Source organism: Pecten maximus, chromosome 4 (genome assembly GCF_902652985.1).
Source record: "Pecten maximus chromosome 4, xPecMax1.1, whole genome shotgun sequence".
NCBI classification, from domain to species: domain Eukaryota; kingdom Metazoa; phylum Mollusca; class Bivalvia; order Pectinida; family Pectinidae; genus Pecten; species Pecten maximus.
The window spans coordinates 28315636-28338096 of NC_047018.1; the positions used below are offsets into that span (position 1 = coordinate 28315636).

Below are 22461 nucleotides of genomic sequence, written 5' to 3' on the forward strand. Positions count from 1 at the left end.
ACTACCAGACCACCAAGAGAGAAGAGCGGCAAATTCTCCACGATGTACCGTACATAGATTAGGCCTAATGGTCAACCTTCGATTCCTTCTATTTACTGGGACACTTGCATATATTCCCCGACAGCATAAGATTTTGGCACACATCATTATCACTAGAAATGGACAGCCCCTCACTTGAGATCTTCTCGGAGAGGCTGCATACACTTGTACGTATATGTATAGTTCGATTGCTCGCATCATGCAAAGTCCTACAATACACTATGTATTCGTGGTACAGAATTGAAAGAAGGGATAAGACAGACTTAATTTGTTATGATGATTGATTCATTTGGATTTCTTTCAGCAACATCAACAGCGTCATCTGCACAATCAAGTTGGAGATATCAAATTTCATATGACATGCACGCTAGGTCGACAACCATCGGCTGCTAAATGTGTCCAAGTCTATCAGTCTGACTTAAATCAGAGACGTAAATAGCAAGTAGACCTGCTAGTTTTTGCTTGTTTTTTTTTCTTTTACTTATATATCTGGCACAAGTTATAGCTAGACATATATATATAGCCAAATAGATCTAGGATAATTATATTAAAAAGCTAAAATAGTTACACTTGGCAAAAAGTTGTAAAATATTTTCTGAATGACATTTATTCTATGTATATGCCAAAGTAATAGAGTTTTGTCTTCGAAAAAAAACCGCGAGACTTTGGTTTGGACTAGTATGAACCGCATGCAGACTGGATCCTCTCGGATGAGACCACGAAGTTGGAAAGTACGAAAGTAAAGACAAGTCACGTGACCAATGGACAAAATCCAATATGGCGGATGTTTACACAGGTGAGCGCGAAAGTGTAAACTTTGTTTCTAAGATTTTAAATGATAATAATTTATGCCTACTTCACTGACAGTGCCAATACATAATACAGAAACTACTTCACAGAACAAAGGATTGTATTTGTCTGTATGTATACATGCAGCTTAAGCAAAATCGAATTGATCCACTACCGGCTCGACAGCTCTCGTTTGATCTGCGAAATGTTGATAGACGTCTGTGTTTATTTTGATTCAGTATCAATATATACTTGATTTACAAGACTAGAAATGTTTTGGAATTAACTTATTAGTTCGTAAAACGTATATTTACGTGAATACACCGAAATAAGCGTTGTAATATCGGTCTGCATTGCAACTATGGTGTGTCGAAATAAAAGTGTTCAAGAACATTGCCTTCCTCATACACAACCTATTGTACAGTGGGTATGCTGAGAGTTTTAGTACTGATAGTGATAGTAGGCATAATAGAAAACAAACTGTATTCAGTTACTAAAGAATGCAAGGTAAAAATTCATAACTAAAACCTTTGGATAGTGGATTAATTTGTTGGATGAAATCACAAAGGAACCGGGTTGGGATTGGTTTGGGGGGGGGGGGGGGGGGGGGGGGGGGTGCTCTCTGACTGGTTGACCAGTCTTATGATATATATGAATATGTGACTTCCAATGTGATTTTGTTATTGAATGTGCAGCATTGGTTATTTGTCGAACCTCGAAAAAGATATGACAAATAACAAAAATGAAATGAATATTTGATTAAAGTTAAAATCATGATACAAACCTTCAAAGTCATATTGTAGGACTAAAAAGTCATATTGTAGGACTAACTAGTTGATGATATCTATTTGAAAATACATATGGGCCTGCCAAGCAGACCATTTTAGTGAAATGAAAAGTGTTGCTTTAGTAACTATATATATTAACAAATGGCCTTTCTGCTTTTTATTGTTGCTTAATGGATGGAAATTTACACTAATATAAGGTCATAAGCGGTTAAAAGAAATGCCTGAAAGAATTCTGGTTATCTATTCATTATACATTTATAATATGAGTAGTCAGATTTTTTTTGGAATTCCACATAATCTAAAAATTGTTAACCCTTGATTTGGAAACGGGGTGTACATGTACAGAGTCAAACCAAAATACATCCACATGTCACTTTAGCCTTAGCAGATTTCAACTGTTTCCAAAATAAATAACTTAAGTTACTAACCATTAGCCAGATAAATGATGTAGATCCATTGGGCTCCTGTTTATAAATCTTGTCTCTGGGTTGAAGTATTATATTAGTTGATATGATAAATACTAGTCTGCATATTAAAAGCTGCAATGATGAATGTTCTATTATATATATATATATATATATATCTGACAGAGTCTAAAGGAGATCCACCAGAAGACAACACAGTAGAAGAAGAAAGTGGAGAGAAAAAACATACAGAACAGGTACTTGTCAATTGTAAAATGAATGAGCGGAGCTATAGACTGCTGCTTCCCAGATTAGTGTGCGCAATTCACATTATCTTGATGGTAAACTCATTGATTAAACAAAATAATTCAAAAGTATATCATTATGTATACAATAGGAATTGAATGGCATTTCCAAAACAAAGTAATTGGAAGTTATTTTAAAATGCTTGTTTCGAAATGGTTAAATGTAAAATTAAAACCTGTGTTTATTCAATTTGTTGTTACAGTCATCTTTGGTGGACGACTCTACAAAAGCCTGGTCAAGTAAGATTAATTCAAATACAAAATGTAAACATGTATTTCTGAAAAACTGTGTGTGTTGTGTATCTCTATGGTATGGCAGTGTCAGATATAACAGCCATCTTACCTAGGTCGCGACATTATTCATTTTGGAGCTTTATGTACTTGTTATTTTATATATGTTCAACAAAATAGTTTACATATGTATGCATTTTAGAAATATTGAGTGTGGAATATATACTGAAATTGAATATGGCACCTGGCAATATGCATCATGGTTTGTTTAAAATGCATTCAAAATTCATTTGTCTTTAAACTTTTATTCTGCAGCAACCCCTCAGAATCCATTTGCACCACGTCCTACTCTGAAGACAGATATTGTTTCTACTGCCTCACATCACCACCACTTCGCACCGTCAGGTACAGATGAAAGCTCCACCAAAACAGGTTTGGGGTTCATATGTCAGTTCTGGTATGCCTTTTTAGAGAAGCATACATTACTTTCTGGAAATTTAGAGGATTCTGCTGACTGCTGTTACAAATATACAATTCAATACCATTGACCAATGTCTTACTTGGTTCAGAACTGGGAATTACTTTTATGCTTTCGTTGCTATCAAAGTTTAGTTCAAAATAGTTTGCAGGTTGTGGCTCATAGATTAAGTTAAAATGACCATGGAATGATTCAGGTCAGAAGATGTACATTTAACAATACATTAGTGCTACAGGGGTACTTCCACTTAACAATACAATACACATTGTGGTGTATATCGTGATGCATGTTTACAATTTCATTTGCCATATTGGAGGCATTGATAAAAAAAATTTACACATTAACTTAAAAATTAAATTGCTTTGTTAAAACCATTTCTACTTATACTTTCAGTCCATTTAGCTCCCAGTAAATTTAGTGCTAACCAATCAGGTGCGGTTTCAGGAGACCCTGATTCTGACGGTAAGCAAACACACCATACATAGCCAGACTCCATTCACAACCTGTACTGGTTCATGTGGGTATTAACGGGGGAATGGTTGCATTTCATTCAGCCAATAACATGTAAGTTTTTTGTAAGAACTTACGAATGTCTATGTCCCTGTCACAAAGTTCTCAATGTTACCTTTCATGCTTGCGTCGGTCGCAAATTAACTTAAAATTTTATAAATTTTTGCTGATAGTTTGCATGAAAGTTCTTTTGGATGTCAAACATCATCTTAACTTAAACTTCATGGGTAAATAGGGGTAATTTTGAATCTAACTAGAGGGTCAGAGCTGATGACTCAGCCAAGGGTTCGTGGAGTGTAATTATATAACACAATCAGAATCCTTGCCTAGCGAAAATGGGTTGGATGTGATTTGAGAAAACAATCATTATTCTATGTAATCCTTATATTGTTTGAATGATATATTAAAGGATCCACCCTTCTCAATATCAAATGGAATGAAATTAGTTTTTTAAATGCTTATTTAGACAAGTTAAAAAATTTTTTACAGTATCAGATAAAATTTGAACAAATTGAGTCTGTTGTCTAGGCTTTAGTGTCTAAATATATGTTGAAGGTTTTAGTGACAAGGTCTGAAATAAAGATGATATATTACTGTACTAGGAAGTGGGGCTATAGGTGTTAGATAAAATCTATTGTTTGTTGATGGTGTGTAACATATTTTGTGTTTCAGAAGACAGGGCTCAAAAGTCTTCCATACTGTTACCATCCAGACTAGGTAATACAGGCTTACCATGATTTGTGACACTTTGGTTTATGTCATTGAATCTGTCTTAATTGATGGTTATTTTATTGTTTCATGTTCAAAAGAAAGATGTCTAAGGATTTGTACATGTATGCATGTACTTGTTTCTAGATTTACTCTGGTATTTACAAAATTTACATTTAAAATAGTGACACTCTTGACTTCTACTGTAATTCTGTTGAATTTCTTGTTAAACTTTATGAAATGCTTTCTTCCATTTATTGGTAAATATATTTTAATTTGTTTGATCAGGTATACTTAATAAAGCCGACACTATGCCTAGTCCCTCAAAGTGTCTATTGCGACCCTCCCCGCTTGCTGTCCAAGTCCAGAGTATGAAACAGAAGGACGAAAAGGGTAAGAATGCCTAGATTATAATCATGTTTTTCCTTGCTGAGAATACATATTAGTCAATAAAAATTCTCAAGTTTTGTTAAATTTCCTGGCATTAGAAGATAATAGCAAGGGAGAGTATCCATTTGTATCCATTGTCTTTAAATGATTAGAAAGGAACCATAATATCAAGATTTATAGTATTAATCCAGTTACTGGATGAAGGGCTCTGTTGTGTTCATTATCATTACTTAGGTCTTTGTCGTATGACTATCAAATATTTAGATCTTCAAATGAGACACCTGTAGTATAAATGGTATTGTTTGTGACTTGCTGATTTGATAACTCCAAAATTTATTCAAATGATAGACTTTGACCCTTAGATCATGGGTTAAATTTCATATGTACTGTTAGAAAGTATTGAAGAAAAAAAAGTAGAAAGGTGGGTACTGAGAAGTTCTACTGTATCATCCTATCATCTGCATGGAAAACACATTCTCTTGTTTGTAAGCATCAAATATAACCAAACTATCTTGATGAATATCCAATTTTAAAAGGGCAATTCCCTCTATCCCATTTGTTTTCTGATAATACATTGTATTAAGCCTTCTTTTTCTACCCTGATGTTAACTAGAACGTTTGTTAATTTAGACACAGAACAGAAGGAGAAAGAGAACCAGGAGACCTTGGACGGAGAGGATAACCACAACAATGGGTGTGGCGATCAGCCAGCCAACACACCAGGTCTACCTGGTTATACTGTAGAAAATTATTTTGCGGCTGCCCTGTCTGGGAATGAAAAGTATGTAGTCTGATAGACTTTTCTTTTAGCACCTTAAATATAGCTATGAGGGTAGGTTGTTAGAATATACCTGGAATCATGTATCTTTGGACAAAAATGAGCATACCTGTCCCTGTAAGTTCACCTTCCCAATGTTCTGAAAAAGAAGATGTGGGCATTTGATTAAAACCCCTCCTGATACTGTATTTATCTGCAAATGAGCCTCACTCACAAATAGGTTACTTTTATTGTGTAGAATCATCAATTTGGAAGCAATGAGTTAAAGTTGTTCACAAATAAGCCCTCCCCAAACTCTAATACTGAACTTAAGGGGAGAGGGCTAATTTCAGGATAAATACACCATTATCAATGTCCTAGAGAAGCTGCTTTCATGATGAACCAACTCTTCTGGGACTCCGTTTCACTTTTCATTTTTAGGTGCTGTGAAACAGCAACCTTAGTGGTCATCGCCAAATTTTGCTAGAACAAATTCATTCGGATCTCTCTGGGAATCAAAATTTCGTTAATTTCTGTTTATTTCAATGATAAATCCTAAGGACTTCAGAATGGGACAGGAAATAATTTTTCCCAAAAAACGCTAACAACGCACTAGACAATATTGTCTCCTTCCACGAAATATTTGTTTGTGATAAGTAATATGATTCACACTTTTATGTTTGAAGACATTTGTTTAATTTAAATTAATGATAGAAAAACAGCTTAAAGTGTACACAATGACCTGTTTTATCCCTCAGTATTCAGAACTATTTTCTTTGCAAATTATAACACTTGCTTTCTGGTTTGTGCCAGGGGAGGTAACTGGTATACACTCTAGTTAATGCGACATTGGAAGGTCACCTCGAGCTCTTGGGTTGATAAAAATGGCCCTCGGCCGTTGAATACTGTTTTTAGACCCGACTTTTCCAATTGGAAATCGATACGTTGAAATCTCCAATTGTTTTTACTTTCAATACCAAAAGTGAATGTAGAATACTTCCGATTGGTTCGTCATTTGTGAGAAATAGGTCACACAAAAATGGCAGTGCTGGTTGAAGTGATTTTGAGGCGAAACCTAACATTATCTTGTTTCCGCAGTAGAGATTCCGATAGCAATAAAGCTATTGCATGTTTTAAATCAGTCGAGACAGAAACACTTGCACAAAGTATATTAACATGAATGTGCGATTCAACAAGTCACCGGAACAGAAGGTAGGCCATTGGGAACAAATTAAATTTCCGAGATGTTTCTTCTAACGAAAGTTGTCGGACCTCTAATTGTGATACAGATCAATTATTACACGGAGCAAACAAAAACAGTAAAATGAGTACAATTTAAAAACTTAGGATTCACCAAATCACGGGAATCTTATATGTAGAGAATCGCGATGTGGTTTTATCAAGAAACATGACGGATATCACGGATTAATCGGTCTAAGAATTAAACTTAATTGTAGTATGCTAATTCAAGTGAGGTTAAAAAACGTAATTCTTCACAGTTCATCACACCCTTTTTACAGTAAATAAATTCCTGAAAATAACATACGATAATCATCAGTAAAACATTCAGGATTGCACTTAAAAAACAATAATAACTTTTCTCCTGTATTTCATTCCATCAACACAGCACCTATGAGTGGCCTCGACACTTTGATTTCTGTGGGTTATTTCCCTACATATTTTTCGTATTTTTAACTTCTCTCGAGTAATATTCAACCACTTATTTTGGAAACTTTGTGTACATTATAAATATCCAGAACGTTCTGTATGTGAGTAATGTATTTTGTTTTGATGATTTTTTTTTTGTGGGAGTTATGCCCCTTCCATCATTAAAGAAAACCATAATTCCAACTTGCCAGATTTTCAAAATGCTGTTTACAGTCTCTACTAATTCTTAGCAAACGACTTTCTGTTCTAGTGTACATTGGATAGTGGGATAGTCTGAAACAAACATTGGATAGGTTCTGTAAGCACTTTCAGCTTTGTTGGTAGAAATAGACTAAGGTCTATTGATACAGGACATTTAATTAAATTTTACTGTTTATTTCCAGACTACCAGATTCTACAACAGATGTTGTCAGTGTTGCCGCCACAGAGTTTATATTTGGTCAAAACCTCACAGATCGTGTAACAGTTTGTATCTGTTTTATTACTGTTTCAATAACTCGAATAAGTACAATCCAAATGTAGCGTCAACATAGTTGTATTAACCTGAAATTGTCAACAAGTATCATCAAATGTTTAACAATATGAAGTCTCGTAAGTTGTTGCTAAATATCACCATACTGAGGCGCTTAATTTTAATGCTTGACAGTTTAAATTTATCAGTTAGTGGAGTTTTGGCATATACTTCCAGAAAATGAACTTATAAATGTGGCAGTATAGTTGTGTCTTTTTCTAAAGTTCACACAGATATTTATCAAGAGTAGGTCAACTAACAGATTCACTTGAATTTCAGGGTATACAAACGTCGCCTAGTAGTAAAACTTCCCCTACATCAGATGGTGGATTTGTTTTTGGTACAAATCTAGCAGATCGTGTAGTGAAAACAGAAGGTGCAGATAAGAAAAGTGACAAAAACCAGTTAGACTCTGATGAAGAATCGGAATTATCAAAATCTACAGGTTTAGGTAAGATATTTGAGTGGAATAATAGTTGTTGTGTCTATTTTGTATCTTTGCACTCCAAAATCAATGTGATGGAAAGTCAAAATTTGTAAATAATATTTACCAGACCATAACTTTATAATGAACTACAAAAAATACAGATACAAGTAATTTAATGTTTTAATTTCATAGACATCTGATAACACCCATCAATACTTCGAAGGTCACAATGCAGGTGTCAATTATTTTATGCTTTGAATTTCTTGCAGGGGTATCCTTGCTTGAGGTGTTTTAATCAAAATATTATACAATGTACAGTACTGCTAGTGTAGTTTGATAACACATCTCTCTTGTTAGATTTAAAGTATCGGAGAATCGTCCTCTGTTCTGACCAAAGCAGTATTGAGAGAGCATTAGTAGGCTGGTTAATACATTTTGAATTATTTGTACTCATATTGCTGTACATTTATAGAGAAAGCTAGAACATTGGAAGAATCTGCACGAGAATTCCAAGCCAAGCATGAACGACGGCCTGAATACAAGGAGGTGGAGGTGAAAACTGGGGAGGAGGATGAATCTAATGTATTACAGGTAGATTGACATTCATACAGTCTACGATAAATAGTAACCATAGTGAAAACTGGGGAGGAGGATGTATCTAATGTATTACAGGTAGATTGACATTCATACAGTCTACGATAAATAGTAACCATAGTGAAAACTGGGGAGGAGGATGTATCTAATGTATTACAGGTAGATTGACATTCATACAGTCTATGATAAATAGTGAAAATCAAGTGCTACCAATTTTGTCAAAAATTACAGAAAAAACCTTTTTAAATTTAATTTAAGATGTCCTGCGAGAACTTCTAAATATTGCTAAAGGATGTTGAAGTTGAAATGAACTTGTACATTTATATGTTGAAATTTATTGATATAACAGGATTTTCAGTAAATCATATTATATAAATGCATGCATTGCTGTCATAAGGACTTTTGCATTAAGTTCATGGTAAAAATTCAGCAAGTATCCAAAGTGTATTGTGAACACATTTCAGTAATAGGACGAAACTGGTGATCCATTTTCAGGTTGTTTGTTTGGTATGTTGCTATCACATGGCATGTAAGTCGTACAATTACCACTAAACATCCTGTATCTTTGCAGTCTACTGGTAAATTGTTTGTATTTGATGGCCAAAATCAAAGTTGGATAGAGCGAGGAAGAGGCTTGCTGCGAATTAATGATCAGAGTTCCCCAGTCTCATCAGAGTTCCAGTCACGGCTTGGTTTGTTTACTCTCTTCTTCCTTAACCTTCACATCATTATGTATTATACAATGGCTATCATTTCATTTCTGATTGAAACCTGTGGATCAGATTACTAAAATTTGTTTAGTACTTCCTGACGTTTTTAGAATTAAAAATATGTGAATAGCCTGTAATCTGAAGGGCCTGCTGCATCAATTTTTTTTTGTTTCAGTTGGAACTGGGACTTATTTTTCAGTGCTTATTTGTGTTATATAGAAATTGTACTTAGCATACAGTTTGTGGTATAAATTAAAATCAGAACAGATTTAGCATAAACTTTGCTTTAAATCATACATCAATGATCATAATTATGTCATAAATATCCATACTAAGAAACTCTCTGGGAAAATACATTAACAGAACAGCTGTTGACTATTGATTGTAACATTCTAAAATATAGCATGCTTTTATTTTACGTTTATTAGAATAAACTATTGTTAAGTTCTATTTTTATACAGTGATGAGGACACAAGGTAGTCTTAGAGTAATACTCAACACTAAGATCTGGCCTGCTATGACGATCGAGAGGGCTAGTCAGAAAAGTCTCCGGATCACTGCCACTGATGGGGAGGATGGGGTCCGAGTGTTCCTTATCATCGTAAGTTATGTACTCCGTGTGTGGTCTCTGATATATATGGCTTTGTCTGTGGTTGGTTATTATCTCTATAAAAATAACAATGGGAATAACCCAGTATAAATTACTTAGGAAAGATATCCAGGCTTGGAGTCTTTAGATGATTTCATGTTTTGTAATTATTTAAATAGTTAATCATGAGAATTAGGTTGACAATGAATCTATACACATTTGTTGACTCTTCATAGACAAGTCCCAAGGACTGTGAGAACATCCTGCGAGCTGTAGACTGGCGGATACAACAGCTCAGAATGCGAGAAGAACCGGTGAAAGAAAGCAAGTCAACAGAGAAACGTAAAGCTGACTCGGACTCTACCACAGATGAATCAAGCTGCAAAAAAGCGAGGTATATTCACTTCCTATAGCCCTCTCTTAAAACACCCACTTAGAAAGTACTTACATACTAAGTAATCACTTATTGTGTCTTTGCATCTGTCAGTTTGTGTTTGTGTACAAGTTATCTCATCAACCCCTGGACAGATTTAGTTCATATTCACATCATAATATTTAAAGATCTACACCAGAGGCGTGTTCTGGACAGCGCCCGCTTGCGAAGTACTCACATGACAATAAACCGGCAATCCTGAATGGTAGAGCGTGCTCGTGTATGCATTTAAAATGGCGGCCTCCATTGTATGTGAGGTGTTTGTGTATAAAATCATTTATAATGCATGTTTGTTGTTATTTTATAACAATAAATCCTTCTTACCGGAATGACAGTGGCCACTGATTTAGTTAGTTGTGTGACAAGCTCTCGTCATCGCTTTTTAAAGTCCGTTTCTCCATGTTCAATACATTGGGTGCCATCTTGGTATTTCTGGAGAACAGCTCGATGGTTTGATATGCTTGCGTGCACATGTCTGTTCAGAACACGCCTCAGATAAACTGCATAACGTAGAGCAGATGAGCTAGGGTAATATGTTAATAAGGTTTACGAAAGATGGTTAGAAAGGGAGATAATACTACTTGGCTACTATGGTATACAATACAGTGTCAAATTGATCTGCTGGAAAGTTCAGTTAAACGGTATGTGTTATTGTGATTTGTCTGTCCACAGTTAAGTTAAACGGTATGTGTTATTGTGATTTGTCTGTCCACAGTTAAGTTAAACGGTATGTGTTATTGTGATTTGTCTGTCCACAGTTAAGTTAAACGGTATGTGTTATTGTGATTTGTCTGTCCACAGGTCTTCAGATGAGTCATCAGCAACACCCTGTAATACAAAGAGAGAGGAGTCTGATAGCAGTGTGCTAGACCCAGAAACAGATGGTATGTTGTTGTACTCCATGTCCATTCTTCTTCGTGTCCAATTATATATGTCACAAAATCAGCTGTCTGCTCCACACATCATTGAACAGTCTCACCAATGATTATAATTATTTCTTCTAGATACGTAAATACCAACTGTGTCCTTTATTTTGAGGATGAAATGTTGAGCGTGCACAATTTTCATTAAGATTTCACTTTAAAGTTTTGTATTAGACTCATGGCTCAAAATGTAAAATCCAGCTTTAACCAAATTTGGTATATTGTAAGATCACATAGTGGATGTAGCCTTCCTTCCAAGAATATCATCTTGAATTTATGGTTGTGTGACTCTGAAAATCAATGTTATTCCAGCCAGCCAAACCTGGAATATAGTTACACTGTAGTATGGACATCTTGACTTAACACACCCTACAGATAACATGAATTTTAATTTTTTGCTTTATTTTTGGGGAATAAAAAACGTAGATTTTGAGAAATTGATATAATATTTTTATTGCTTTTCCAATTTATAAATGAGTTAAAAGCCAAAGTGGAAAGAATATTGTAATATTTCAAATGTATTTTCATCTCACTTTTTATACGGCCGATGAAAGACGGGACGTATTATGTTATCATGTTGGTGGACGGGTGGGCACGCACGCACGCACGCACGCATGCACATATGGTGTCCGGACCATAACTCCAATACTACTCGACCCAGGCTCTCCATACTTGACACAAATATACATGTTGATAAGCCGGAGTGTCGCATACCAAAATCATGCCCCTTACCCCCGTATTTGCGGAGTTATTCCTCTTTGACGATTTTACTTGTCCAGACCATAACTCCAATACTACTCGACCCAGGCTCTCCATACATGACACAAATATACATCTTGATGAGCCGGAGTGTCGCAAACCAAAATCATGCCCCTTACCCCCTTATTTGTGGAGTTATTCTCCTTTGATGATTTTACTTCAGGCACATATGGTGTTGAGCTCTCCATACTTAACACAAATATATATCTAGATGAGCCGGAGTGTCACATACCAAAATTATGCCCCTTACCCCCTTATTAGCGGAGTTATTGCCCATTGATGATTTTACTTATCCGGACCATAACTTCAATACTACCCGACCCAGGCTCTCCATACTTGACACAAATATACATCTTGATGAGCCAGAGTGTCGCATACCAAAATCATGCCCCTTACCCCCGTATTTGCGGAGTTATTCCTCTTTGACGATTTTACTTGTCCAGACCATAACTCCAATACTACTCGACCCAGGCTCTCCATACATGACACAAATATACATCTTGATGAGCCGGAGTGTCGCAAACCAAAATCATGCCCCTTACCCCCTTATTTGTGGAGTTATTCTCCTTTGATGATTTTACTTCAGGCACATATGGTGTTGAGCTCTCCATACTTAACACAAATATATATCTAGATGAGCCGGAGTGTCACATACCAAAATTATGCCCCTTACCCCCTTATTAGCGGAGTTATTGCCCATTGATGATTTTACTTATCCGGACCATAACTTCAATACTACCTGACCCAGGCTCTATATATTCTGTATATAAACATGTGAACTAATTTTTGTGTTGTTGTGTCTAAACCAAGGTTTCCCATATTTGCAACATATATACATCTCATCTTTTAAAGTTGCCCTTCGGTTTCAACTACACACCATTATGTGTATCTCCTTCCAACTTTCCAACAATGATACTTCATTTTAAAGCATTACAACTTGTGAAACTACCCCCTTCCAAGTGTCAAATATTGCGGCGGGCGTATGTTGTGGCCCTTCAACGGGCCCTTGTTTTAGAAAATGATCTTTGGGGTAAAATTACATTTAGGTGAATTTTGAGAATATGTGATTTTGAAAATATTTACATATGTTTATGATGTATAATTGTATAATTCTTGTTACAGACATGAATCAAGTGTTCTTTCTCAGAAAAAAAGTAGGATACAATATCTAGTAATTTATTAGAATACAGAAACACAGTTTTATTGTTCATATCTAACAGAAAATGGTTATTTTATTCATATTTTTTTGTTTTTGTAGTGTCATCAGAAAGTTGTACATCGTCATCCTTAACAGTCAGATCCGAGTCAGACTGAGAAACAAATGAACTGAACATTTTAGATATTCATCAATGCAGAGCAGGGCAAGTCCCCAAGTCATTTGTGGAATGAAAAAGATTGTGAATTGAGACGGTGATGAAGGGATTGCAGACAGGCACTTGTCTACAAGAGTTTGGCAACAATTCTGTCTTTCATACAAATGTGTTTTTGATCATATTAGATACTATGTTGCCACAAGTCTATGTAACAGTTAATACTCCAAAACTGTCTTCATACTTAATTGAATATGGGTATGATCTGAAAGCTATAGTTGGCTGCTGTGAATTCTGAATTGATAGGTTAGTGAATTATGGAATGACTGAAACTGAAAAAAGTAAACAATATTTACTTTTAAAATCTTCCAGTAAAATTGAAATAGACTGTTTTCGAACTGAAATACTACTTTACCATAAATATTTTCATGAAAATTCAAATATGATTTAAAGTATTATTTTTTCCTAAATAATAGGAATTGCTAGCATTTGTTTGTGGATAACTGCCACATAGCTGTACTTGGGAAAATCTCTGTGATTTTTTTTTTGTTTTTTTGTGAAGAGCCTGTTAAAGACTCTTTCCAGTAGGGAACTAAGTTCTACACTCTCCACTTCATCTGGTCATTTTGAATGATCAATAGTTTACTATCTATCCTTGTCTTTACACACTACCAGTATGTATGTAGTGTTGGTAAAATACATGTTATTTTTGGTGTATGAAACTACTTTTTCATAATAATTGAAAATGCTGGTGTATTTTTCTCATAAAGTATACAAAAAGTTTGTCAAATATCCACTCATTATGAACAATTTCCCCATTGCAATTATATTGACAGTTGATTGCTCTACAGTATGGGTATACCTATAGTATACAGTAAATCACTTACGTTTTGTAACACAGATCATGTATACAAACATCTCACCAATGAGTATTTAAGTTAACAGCAGATGTAGCTGTCGTCTAGCCATTTTTTTATTCAAATCCACAAATAAATCAATGAAGAATGATATTAAAAGTAAGTATTTACAATTAAGAAATGATATTCAGTACATGGGTGTGTAATACTAATTTTATCATTAGATATTGAGTTAATTTGCATTCTGCCAGAATGTCAGTAATTGTATCAAAACCCATTACTAGTAAATATTGACAGTGTCATTCAAGAAGAATAATGTTGACTAACTCTCTGTCTTAGTATCATATCTAAAAAAAAATGGACAGAGGCCAGTTGTTAAAACAGTAGGGACAAAGGCCAGTTGATAAAACAATGGGGATGGAGGCAAGTTGTATTGTGCTGACAACAGCCTCTGTAGGATACTGAAATATTATAGATGTATACTGTGTTAAAATGTTATAACAAGTGGTGTTTCATCGCCAGAGTTAATTGTTGGAAAGCCTTGCAACAACTTCCATTGATTAGTTTGAGGACACGGGTCATTGAATTTGTTAGTTATCAATATAAAAATGCAGTAAAATCCAGCACTCACCACTCCTTCTGCAGTGTAGGTTGAAGTTTTTGCATCATCAATCTTGTTAGTGCTGCACTATTGAATGCATGTAGCAGATGCTGATTTTGATCTTTATTTCACATTTATTAAGTTGCTTATTAGTAAAATGTCGGGTTAAAAAGTTTTCTGTTGTTCATACCTTTGTCACTATAAGTGCTAAATGGAATATATCTTATCAACAGTGCTGCTATGGTTGCTCTACTAAATCTGTATGCAAGTCATAATTTGTCCGCTTGCTTTATACACTGGGTTTCAATTATGAAATATCCTCAGTAGGTATATTATAGGTAGATATATAGAATGGTCTTACCCTAACTCCTTCACACTGACAGACAACATATAAAAAGTGTCTAGGGAGAGATGTGTTGTATCACAGTATGTATACAGCAGTATAAAATACAAAGCTCTGTTCCATTCATTATTGTGAAATGTCCTAAGTTGTAACTCCCCTAAATTGTCCACTGATTAGAGAATTAGGATGACAGCTTCTTTTCTCTCTCTCTCTCAAAAAAAAAAAAATTCATCTGCAAATATTTTGAATCTCTTCTTAACTCAACCCCATGGAACTTTTGGTGGTCCAGGAAGTGTTCCAATGAAAAGAGTTTGTTTATGGTTAGACAGATTAAGATATTAATCGTTGGATGCAAGTTTAAAATCCTCAAAATTCTAACGATTGGGTTTACGTAGCACATCTGCACAATGAGATATTGGTGGTAATTAAGAGCATAGCCCTTGGATCTTGAAAGTTGCTTGAAATAGCTGTTGACACTACCATCAAATCTACATAAATAAACATAACAAATAGGATTATTTTATACACATTAAACCTATGTAATTCTGTGTTGTTTTATTGCTTTTGAAATAAAGAAATGTATGAGAAACATTTTCTTATGTTGCCAGTCAGTTTGCAATAGGTATATAAACATGAAATTGACTTATTCAGCTATCCTCTACTTCTTATTCGGCTATCCTCGATTTCTTATTCGGCTATCCTCGACTTATTCAGCTATCCTCGATTTCTTATTCGGCTATTTTCGATTTCTTATTCGGCTATCCTCTACTTATTCGGCTATCCTCGACTTATTCAGCTATCCTCAACTTTGTGTTTAGAAAACTAGATTCAGCATGCATGGTTATATATAGTCATACTAATACCTCAGTTATTGTTTGATTAATTAATGACTCATTTTCTGTATTGTTATTGAGTGATTCATGATATGGCTTAAATTCACGAAAATTAAGGTTATACGATATGCATATATGTGTTTTAAGTTGCAATAATATACATTTTCCAATGGGTATATATTACATGGTTTTGTATTACCATTCATTCAGTATTAGCTGCTACTTTTACATTTTCATGGTATCTATTGTTAATATATTAATTGTATTAAGATGGTGTCCTGGAATTGGTTAGGACGGAATGTAGAGTGTGAACAAATGAACAACTTATCAGCATTCAAGTAATTTTGATCAGTAAAATCAAATACAATTCTAGAACTTTGGAAGTTCATCTGCTTACAAGTTACAAGGTTTCTAAAGTGAGTTCTGAAGGCTAACAGTTATTTTATAAGGAGCTCTGAATGAAAGTGGCCTTGGAATTAAAGGTGTGTTACCAGCCAGTTGATGGAAAAGAAAACAGTATGGGCCGGCCGGGAGAGTTAACAGCTGTTGTTACAGGGAGTATAGTTGAGTTTAAAATGGATATTCAAACCCTGCCTACACTACGCTCCAGCAATAACCATCTCTCAGAAATTGTCCATGTGTTGTCCAGAGCTACGTATTACAGCGAAGTTGAGTTTAGTTCGGTACATCTCCGATTTTGTTGAACTAGTGTTCAGTTCAGATACAAGGTCATTCAGATATGTGACTTAACCGTGCACAATAGGTTTAGTTTGATGACCGGTATACACCCAGGTCAGACATAGAGTTAATATGGTGGAACAAACCTACTACATATTACTACACACATCACTAATGTCACCAATTTATCCTATACCAAATTAGGCAAATTACAGTGTATTTACTCTCTAACATCACCCAATTAATATCAACAATCAGTTTCCTTATAACCGCCATCGATCAGATAATATTACTTTTGTAGATGTCTTGTAATGTTAATTTCTGTATTCTGACTACTTCTTAAGGAATTTACAGAAACTTATTTCAGTGTCCATAATCATTGTACATGTAATGTGTTACTGTCAAATCACTTAGAAGCTTGTTACTCATCTGATAAAACCCATTGATGTCAAAGTTTCCACTGACGTGAGATTTGGTTGCATTATGTCATGGTAAATGTGGCTACATATTCTAATACTTGTTGACCATGAGGAAGTGTTTATGTCATACAAACAAAAGAATACTGCATGTTTCACTTGTTGTTCAGTACTTCCTGTCTTTTTATATAGTAGTATAAACAGAAGATACTAGAAATTGAAAAATAATGAGTCTGATATGTGGTTTTCTGATGCATTTACTAAAAATAATATTAAAATTGAAACAAAGTGATAAGCAATAAAAGAACATAAGTTTTTGAAAATTTGTTTCTATTACATACACTGTCCATTTTCACTTATTATGGTACAAATGGTTTCACCACTAGGACAGTTTGTGAAATTAGGACAGACATGGTGATTTCATGTTGTTTTCAGACCAACCTTGACAAAGACATTAAAGGCCTGTACTGCAGGTCTGTCAGGATTTTTACCTGAAATATTGCATTTAAAAACTGAAATGAGCTTGTCCCCATATACAAACCGGTCCCTAAAGGACACTAGTAATGGATTAGATCCGTCCTTCCTTTCTCTTCTGATTAATATAATAATGCTTATAAAACATAAAGGATGTGTTATGACTCAAAGTCTGTGTTGTATACAAACATTAAAAGAATTACCTACTCAAAAGATATGAAAAAAAATTAATCCTATGTGAAGTATAACTTTTGAACAGAGTCCATGATAAATATTCCTGAATCTTTTTTATGCATACGGTTTTATTAAAGATCAAAATAATGGAATAGGAACATCAATAGAACTGCCACACAACTCCCTACTATAAGTAGCACTACCTACTGGAGATATGCATCACTCCACTAGTAACGACAGTGTACATACATTACCTAGTCAGGGGCATACTTCAAACTCCTTCACCAACAACTACTGTACTTTGTATTCTTGGGTCTTTTGAGATGATTGAAAATCTGGTTTTATATCCCACTACACAGTTACTGGCCTTTGTTTAATATGTAGGGCAAATATTGTATACAATTTCATTTATAATAGGCATATTTTGTATGTTCGAATGGATTGCGAAAATGTGTCACATGCCCTTCTGTTTACATTGCACTTTGTTAATTTTCATACCATTTTTGTTTTGTTTTTTGTTTTGTCTGGGAAATATAGACTTGCACCTCTGTCTTGTTAACTTAATTAGGGTATTTAATTTGTACAGTTTTGTGCCAGTATTCATTTCTAAAAATTAAATGCATTTGATTGATATTCCCCGATATTTGATTTGATTTGAATCAAGATACTGGTTCTTTTAAGCCATAAATTAGATATCCTCTTAAAAAGTACCTGTATAATACCTATGTTATACCATTGCAAACAATGTATGCCCCAGGCCATATTGTATTTGTGCATAGCTTATACATGATCCAGGGAGTACCGTTTATAATGATAAATTGCTTAGATAATTTAAAAGTAAAGAATAGTACCAAGAAAATTACAATGATTTGATGGATGCAATAATATCTGCAAGGTTATTAAAGAGATACCAATATAACAAAATATATCATGATTATGGCCATACCATCAACATGAGAAGAACGATTATCACCATTGTCTCATAAACAACGGGGTTGACATCAATGTCGTATGTTGTTATTGAGTTATAAGGTGGGAATTTACATCAATTTAAGTTTATTCATTTTAACTTATTGATTTTTTTTTCAATTGTGCATAATATCTAGTTTCTGTTTAAAATTGAAAGTTTAATCACAACAGTCTTTATTGAAATACTAAACAATAGTTTTCTTGGGCAGGTACTTGTGACCTAAAATATAGTCGGTTTAATTACTTAGTAAGATCTTCGATGTCTGTTAGATTAACAATTTAGTTCTAGGCAATTCAACTGTAGAGTTGGACCATTGTTGAGTCGGTACAGACTACCGTAATAGTCCACTGTATACGTAATTTTGATGAAATTAAGAGATAAAGAGAGAATAAGAAGTTTGTTGAATATCCATCCAATAGCCTTTCGCAAGGAGATGCTAGATGGTGCCACGTAACTGGTAGTAGAGTGGAGAAGTATAGATCCCGGCTGTGGTGATACACACACGGATGTTTCCTCAAGGAATAAGAAAGAGCTTAAAAAGTGTATGCCGTTTGTACTATGTACATCTTGGCCATAATTATTGTATAAAGTAATTTCTGTATTTTCTGAAATTTGGCCATTAAAACAATGAAATATCAATACAGTTGTGGTTGTATATTAGCCCAAATTTCCTCTGGCAGTAACATATCAGGTATTTTGTTTTACAGGGACAGTGTAGTGTTTGGCTAAGGTGCTATATAGATCATGTCTGTATTCCATTGTGTTCATACGACCGTAAATGCAATAAAAGCACCATTCAATCCCTATATCAAAATTGATTCTCTGTCACCATTTAGGGTCACACAGATTTTGGTACAGACAAAAATTAGCTTGGTTGGAATGATCCAAAAACACTTAATTGTCACTTTTTCATTCCATCCATAGACATTTCCCTGTCAAATTAATGCCTGGTGTTGGTGCCAGAGGACACCTGGTCTTGTTTTTAGCCCATATGGTAAGATTTATATAAGTCTCATGCTATGGTGAAGGATCTGTCGTCTATCCGTCAGTCAACTTTTATCTTCCAGAAAACTGTACGCACCTTGGTTCTGATATTTGGCTACGAGAGAACAGGAATGTTGTAGTAGTCAAAATTTCTTTATATGGATAACCTTGACCTATTTTCAAGTCCCAAGTTATAAACTTCTCAAGTTCCAGAAGATGGAAAGGCCTGTAAGTTTTGAGGATGTGATGCTTTAAGATTTCCTCATGTAAATGACAGTTAACTATCTAAATGGTTACAGGAGTCGGATATGTTGGAAAAGCTTTGAGATTTTCCTCAGTTTTCATAAGACCCAGGGTTCCGATAAATCCGAAGGTTTCTGATGTTTTTATTAGCCTTTTAAAAATCTAATATGGGTTGACTTTAAAGCCTGATAAAACATCAGAAATTCCAATATGTGACTAATTGATATCGAGGATAGTTTGCTGTGAAACGTTTCATATTAATGATGTTTTCTTATTTTCAATGTCACACTGGTCTAATATGTCACAAACTTCTCGGGTTTCATAGGATCCTTGATAATATTGGCCAGTAGGTAACAAGACTGGAGTGCTATAGATCAATGAGCAGAAAATCAATTTATTGACACTGACCCACAACGAAATACTTAGCCAGTTTTAGAAAAGCGTTGACACTTAAATCATGATATGAGGAGTGTTGGGCTACCAGTTGAAATGGATGACCTTCACTCAGTAGGACTAGCAGAACAAACCAAAAAGCTATGGTTATACTAGTCCTCCAGTCCTTCAAGGGCATCATTACAAATGACTAAAAGACTTCATTGTTATAATTTTACAACTCATTGCGACAAGATTTGATAACAAGGTGGTTTCTAGCTTCTTAATAAACTTTGTTGGTGAGCTTTTCAGGAAAATAGATTCGAGGTAAAGTATGTGTGGAATGAGACAAAACCGAAATTGTGACCACAAAAGAGCCAAGGACAAGTGGACGGCTTGGCAGGAAGAGGATACAGTGGCCATTTGCTGTAAAAATGAATAATGTCGGAAATTAACTCCTTGTCACAATATTGATATTTCAAGGCACCAACACCATTTATTTGTACATCAATGAAATAAATTATGGGGCTATTACACCCCTCAAGTTATACATATTTTGACAAATATCAAAGTAAATTGAGAATTTCCCTTGTTGTCTCCTACATGACCCTTAGCATCACTGATGAGTTTGAAGGACAAAACGGCTATATGATTCAGTTGATATTTGGCACTACTTTATTTAATTCAATTGCTATTGAAAGGTGCTTTGTATATCTTATGTGTGTCTTTAGTACAATTCTTTGAAGACCATTATATTGTTGACAGACCAGACAGGAGTTCTTGATCAATCAGTACAGATCTTGGGGGATGGCAAGCAAATGTTCTAAAATTCCTGCACAGCCTGTGGAACAAACGGACAGTACTTTCCGCACCACCTGATGGTTTACACAAAATTCTGTCCCTATAATGGACGTCTGAATCGAGTCGTGGTGTGAAAGTGCACAGGAAGTACAAAAAATGGATTGCTCTGGAATGTGACATTTGGTTGTCAAAGAATACACATTTCGATAGATTTGTCTACCAAAGCTGTGTTTTTTTCTGAAATCCTAAAAATGCAAAATTCAGCTTGCTCACAGTAACAGAATTCTTCTCTAACAATATGCCTGAAATGTTAATCTGGTAAAGGGAAATAGTCTTTATACCTTATTGGTATCGCTATCGATAATCCTCAAAGTGTTAAAGAATACAAAATGGGGATGTCGTGTGTTGATTAGATTCACTGCTAGGTTATGTCATGGAGATGTACCGACACTTTTTTTCCATGTACAATATTAGAAACTGATAACAAAATAAACTGGCAACCCTTTATATATAGCACCATCGTTTTGGATATTCGTGCGATAATAACCGGATCCAGACCCGCCTACTTGCCACAGCTTTGTGATCTACCTGTCTTCTACATCAGGTTCAATTTCACAAACATTTCTTTTTCTTTGGATTATATAGTTCCCAACGGAAAACACTCAAGATGAAGATTTCCAGAGGGTAAGGAAGTTTTGTGAAACTAATTTAAATTGTGTTAGATGAAAGATCAATTTCTTGTTGTTGATAATTTTACAGTCCATTTGGTGCACTTATATTTGCTTGCTGTGGATGTTCTTCGTGATCTGTCATTAGAGAGATGATTCAGTTTTATATTGAACCAATCGGACTAGTAGGTTACATTATAATCACCGACGAGACTTTAAGAATGACGAAACAGCTTTAATGGTGCAGTTTAGTTGACATAATGTTATTATTACACATAGTGATAATGCCTTTACACAATGTACACCTTGGTCATTGATTCTATAAATAAATATATTACATATGATTCTGACTATACAAGATTTTATTTCTTTGTCTTCAGTAGAGATATCTCCGTTTCATTTAGATATGTTTTTATTCATATATGAGAGACACGATAATATCCAATATTAACCTTTGCTGTTTTTTCTCAATTGGGACTGAAATTCAAAAGATTTTATTTAACAGTTGAATTTTCTTTTTTATGAAATATTGTCTACCAAATCATACCAAAGTCACCATAAACAATCTTAATTACTATTTAAAAAAAAAATCAATCTAGTAAATTAAATATATGTAACAATTTTTCAAAAGAAAACAAAATAATTAAAGTCCAATTACAGAAAAAATAAAACTTGTTGAAAATTTTGTACCTGGTGTGTATCGAACCGGCAATGCTTCACCCCG

The 22461-nt window shown here is 34.6% G+C and overlaps 1 protein-coding gene across 2 annotated transcripts; it reads left to right on the forward strand.

The window, feature by feature from the left end:
- Positions 1-712: 712 nt before the first annotated feature.
- On the forward strand, positions 713-19308 carry LOC117325715 (ran-binding protein 3-like). Of its 2 annotated transcripts, none has more exons than XM_033882143.1 (16): positions 713-835; positions 2207-2277; positions 2529-2565; positions 2872-2988; positions 3428-3496; positions 4217-4261; positions 4541-4645; positions 5273-5423; positions 7451-7532; positions 7858-8029; positions 8478-8596; positions 9171-9291; positions 9771-9910; positions 10135-10292; positions 11133-11215; positions 13272-19308. In XM_033882143.1, the coding sequence occupies exons 1-16, from the start codon at positions 817-819 to the stop codon at positions 13325-13327; spliced, it is 1545 nt and encodes a 514-aa protein (XP_033738034.1). In that variant the 5' UTR covers positions 713-816; the 3' UTR covers positions 13328-19308. The 2 variants fall into 2 exon arrangements, with proteins under 2 accessions (XP_033738034.1, XP_033738035.1); XM_033882144.1 differs by having other exon boundaries at positions 2872-2961.
- Positions 19309-22461: the final 3153 nt, after the last annotated feature.

What these genes read in the sequence shown, in the direction of transcription:
- LOC117325715 (XM_033882143.1), top strand. An exon ending in CTCTACAAAAGCCTGGTCAA is followed by an intron (nt 2,566 to 2,871) that starts GTAAGATTAATT and finishes TTTATTCTGCAG; the next exon opens with CAACCCCTCAGAATCCATTT. An exon ending in AGGAGACCCTGATTCTGACG is followed by an intron (nt 3,497 to 4,216) that starts GTAAGCAAACAC and finishes TTTGTGTTTCAG; the next exon opens with AAGACAGGGCTCAAAAGTCT.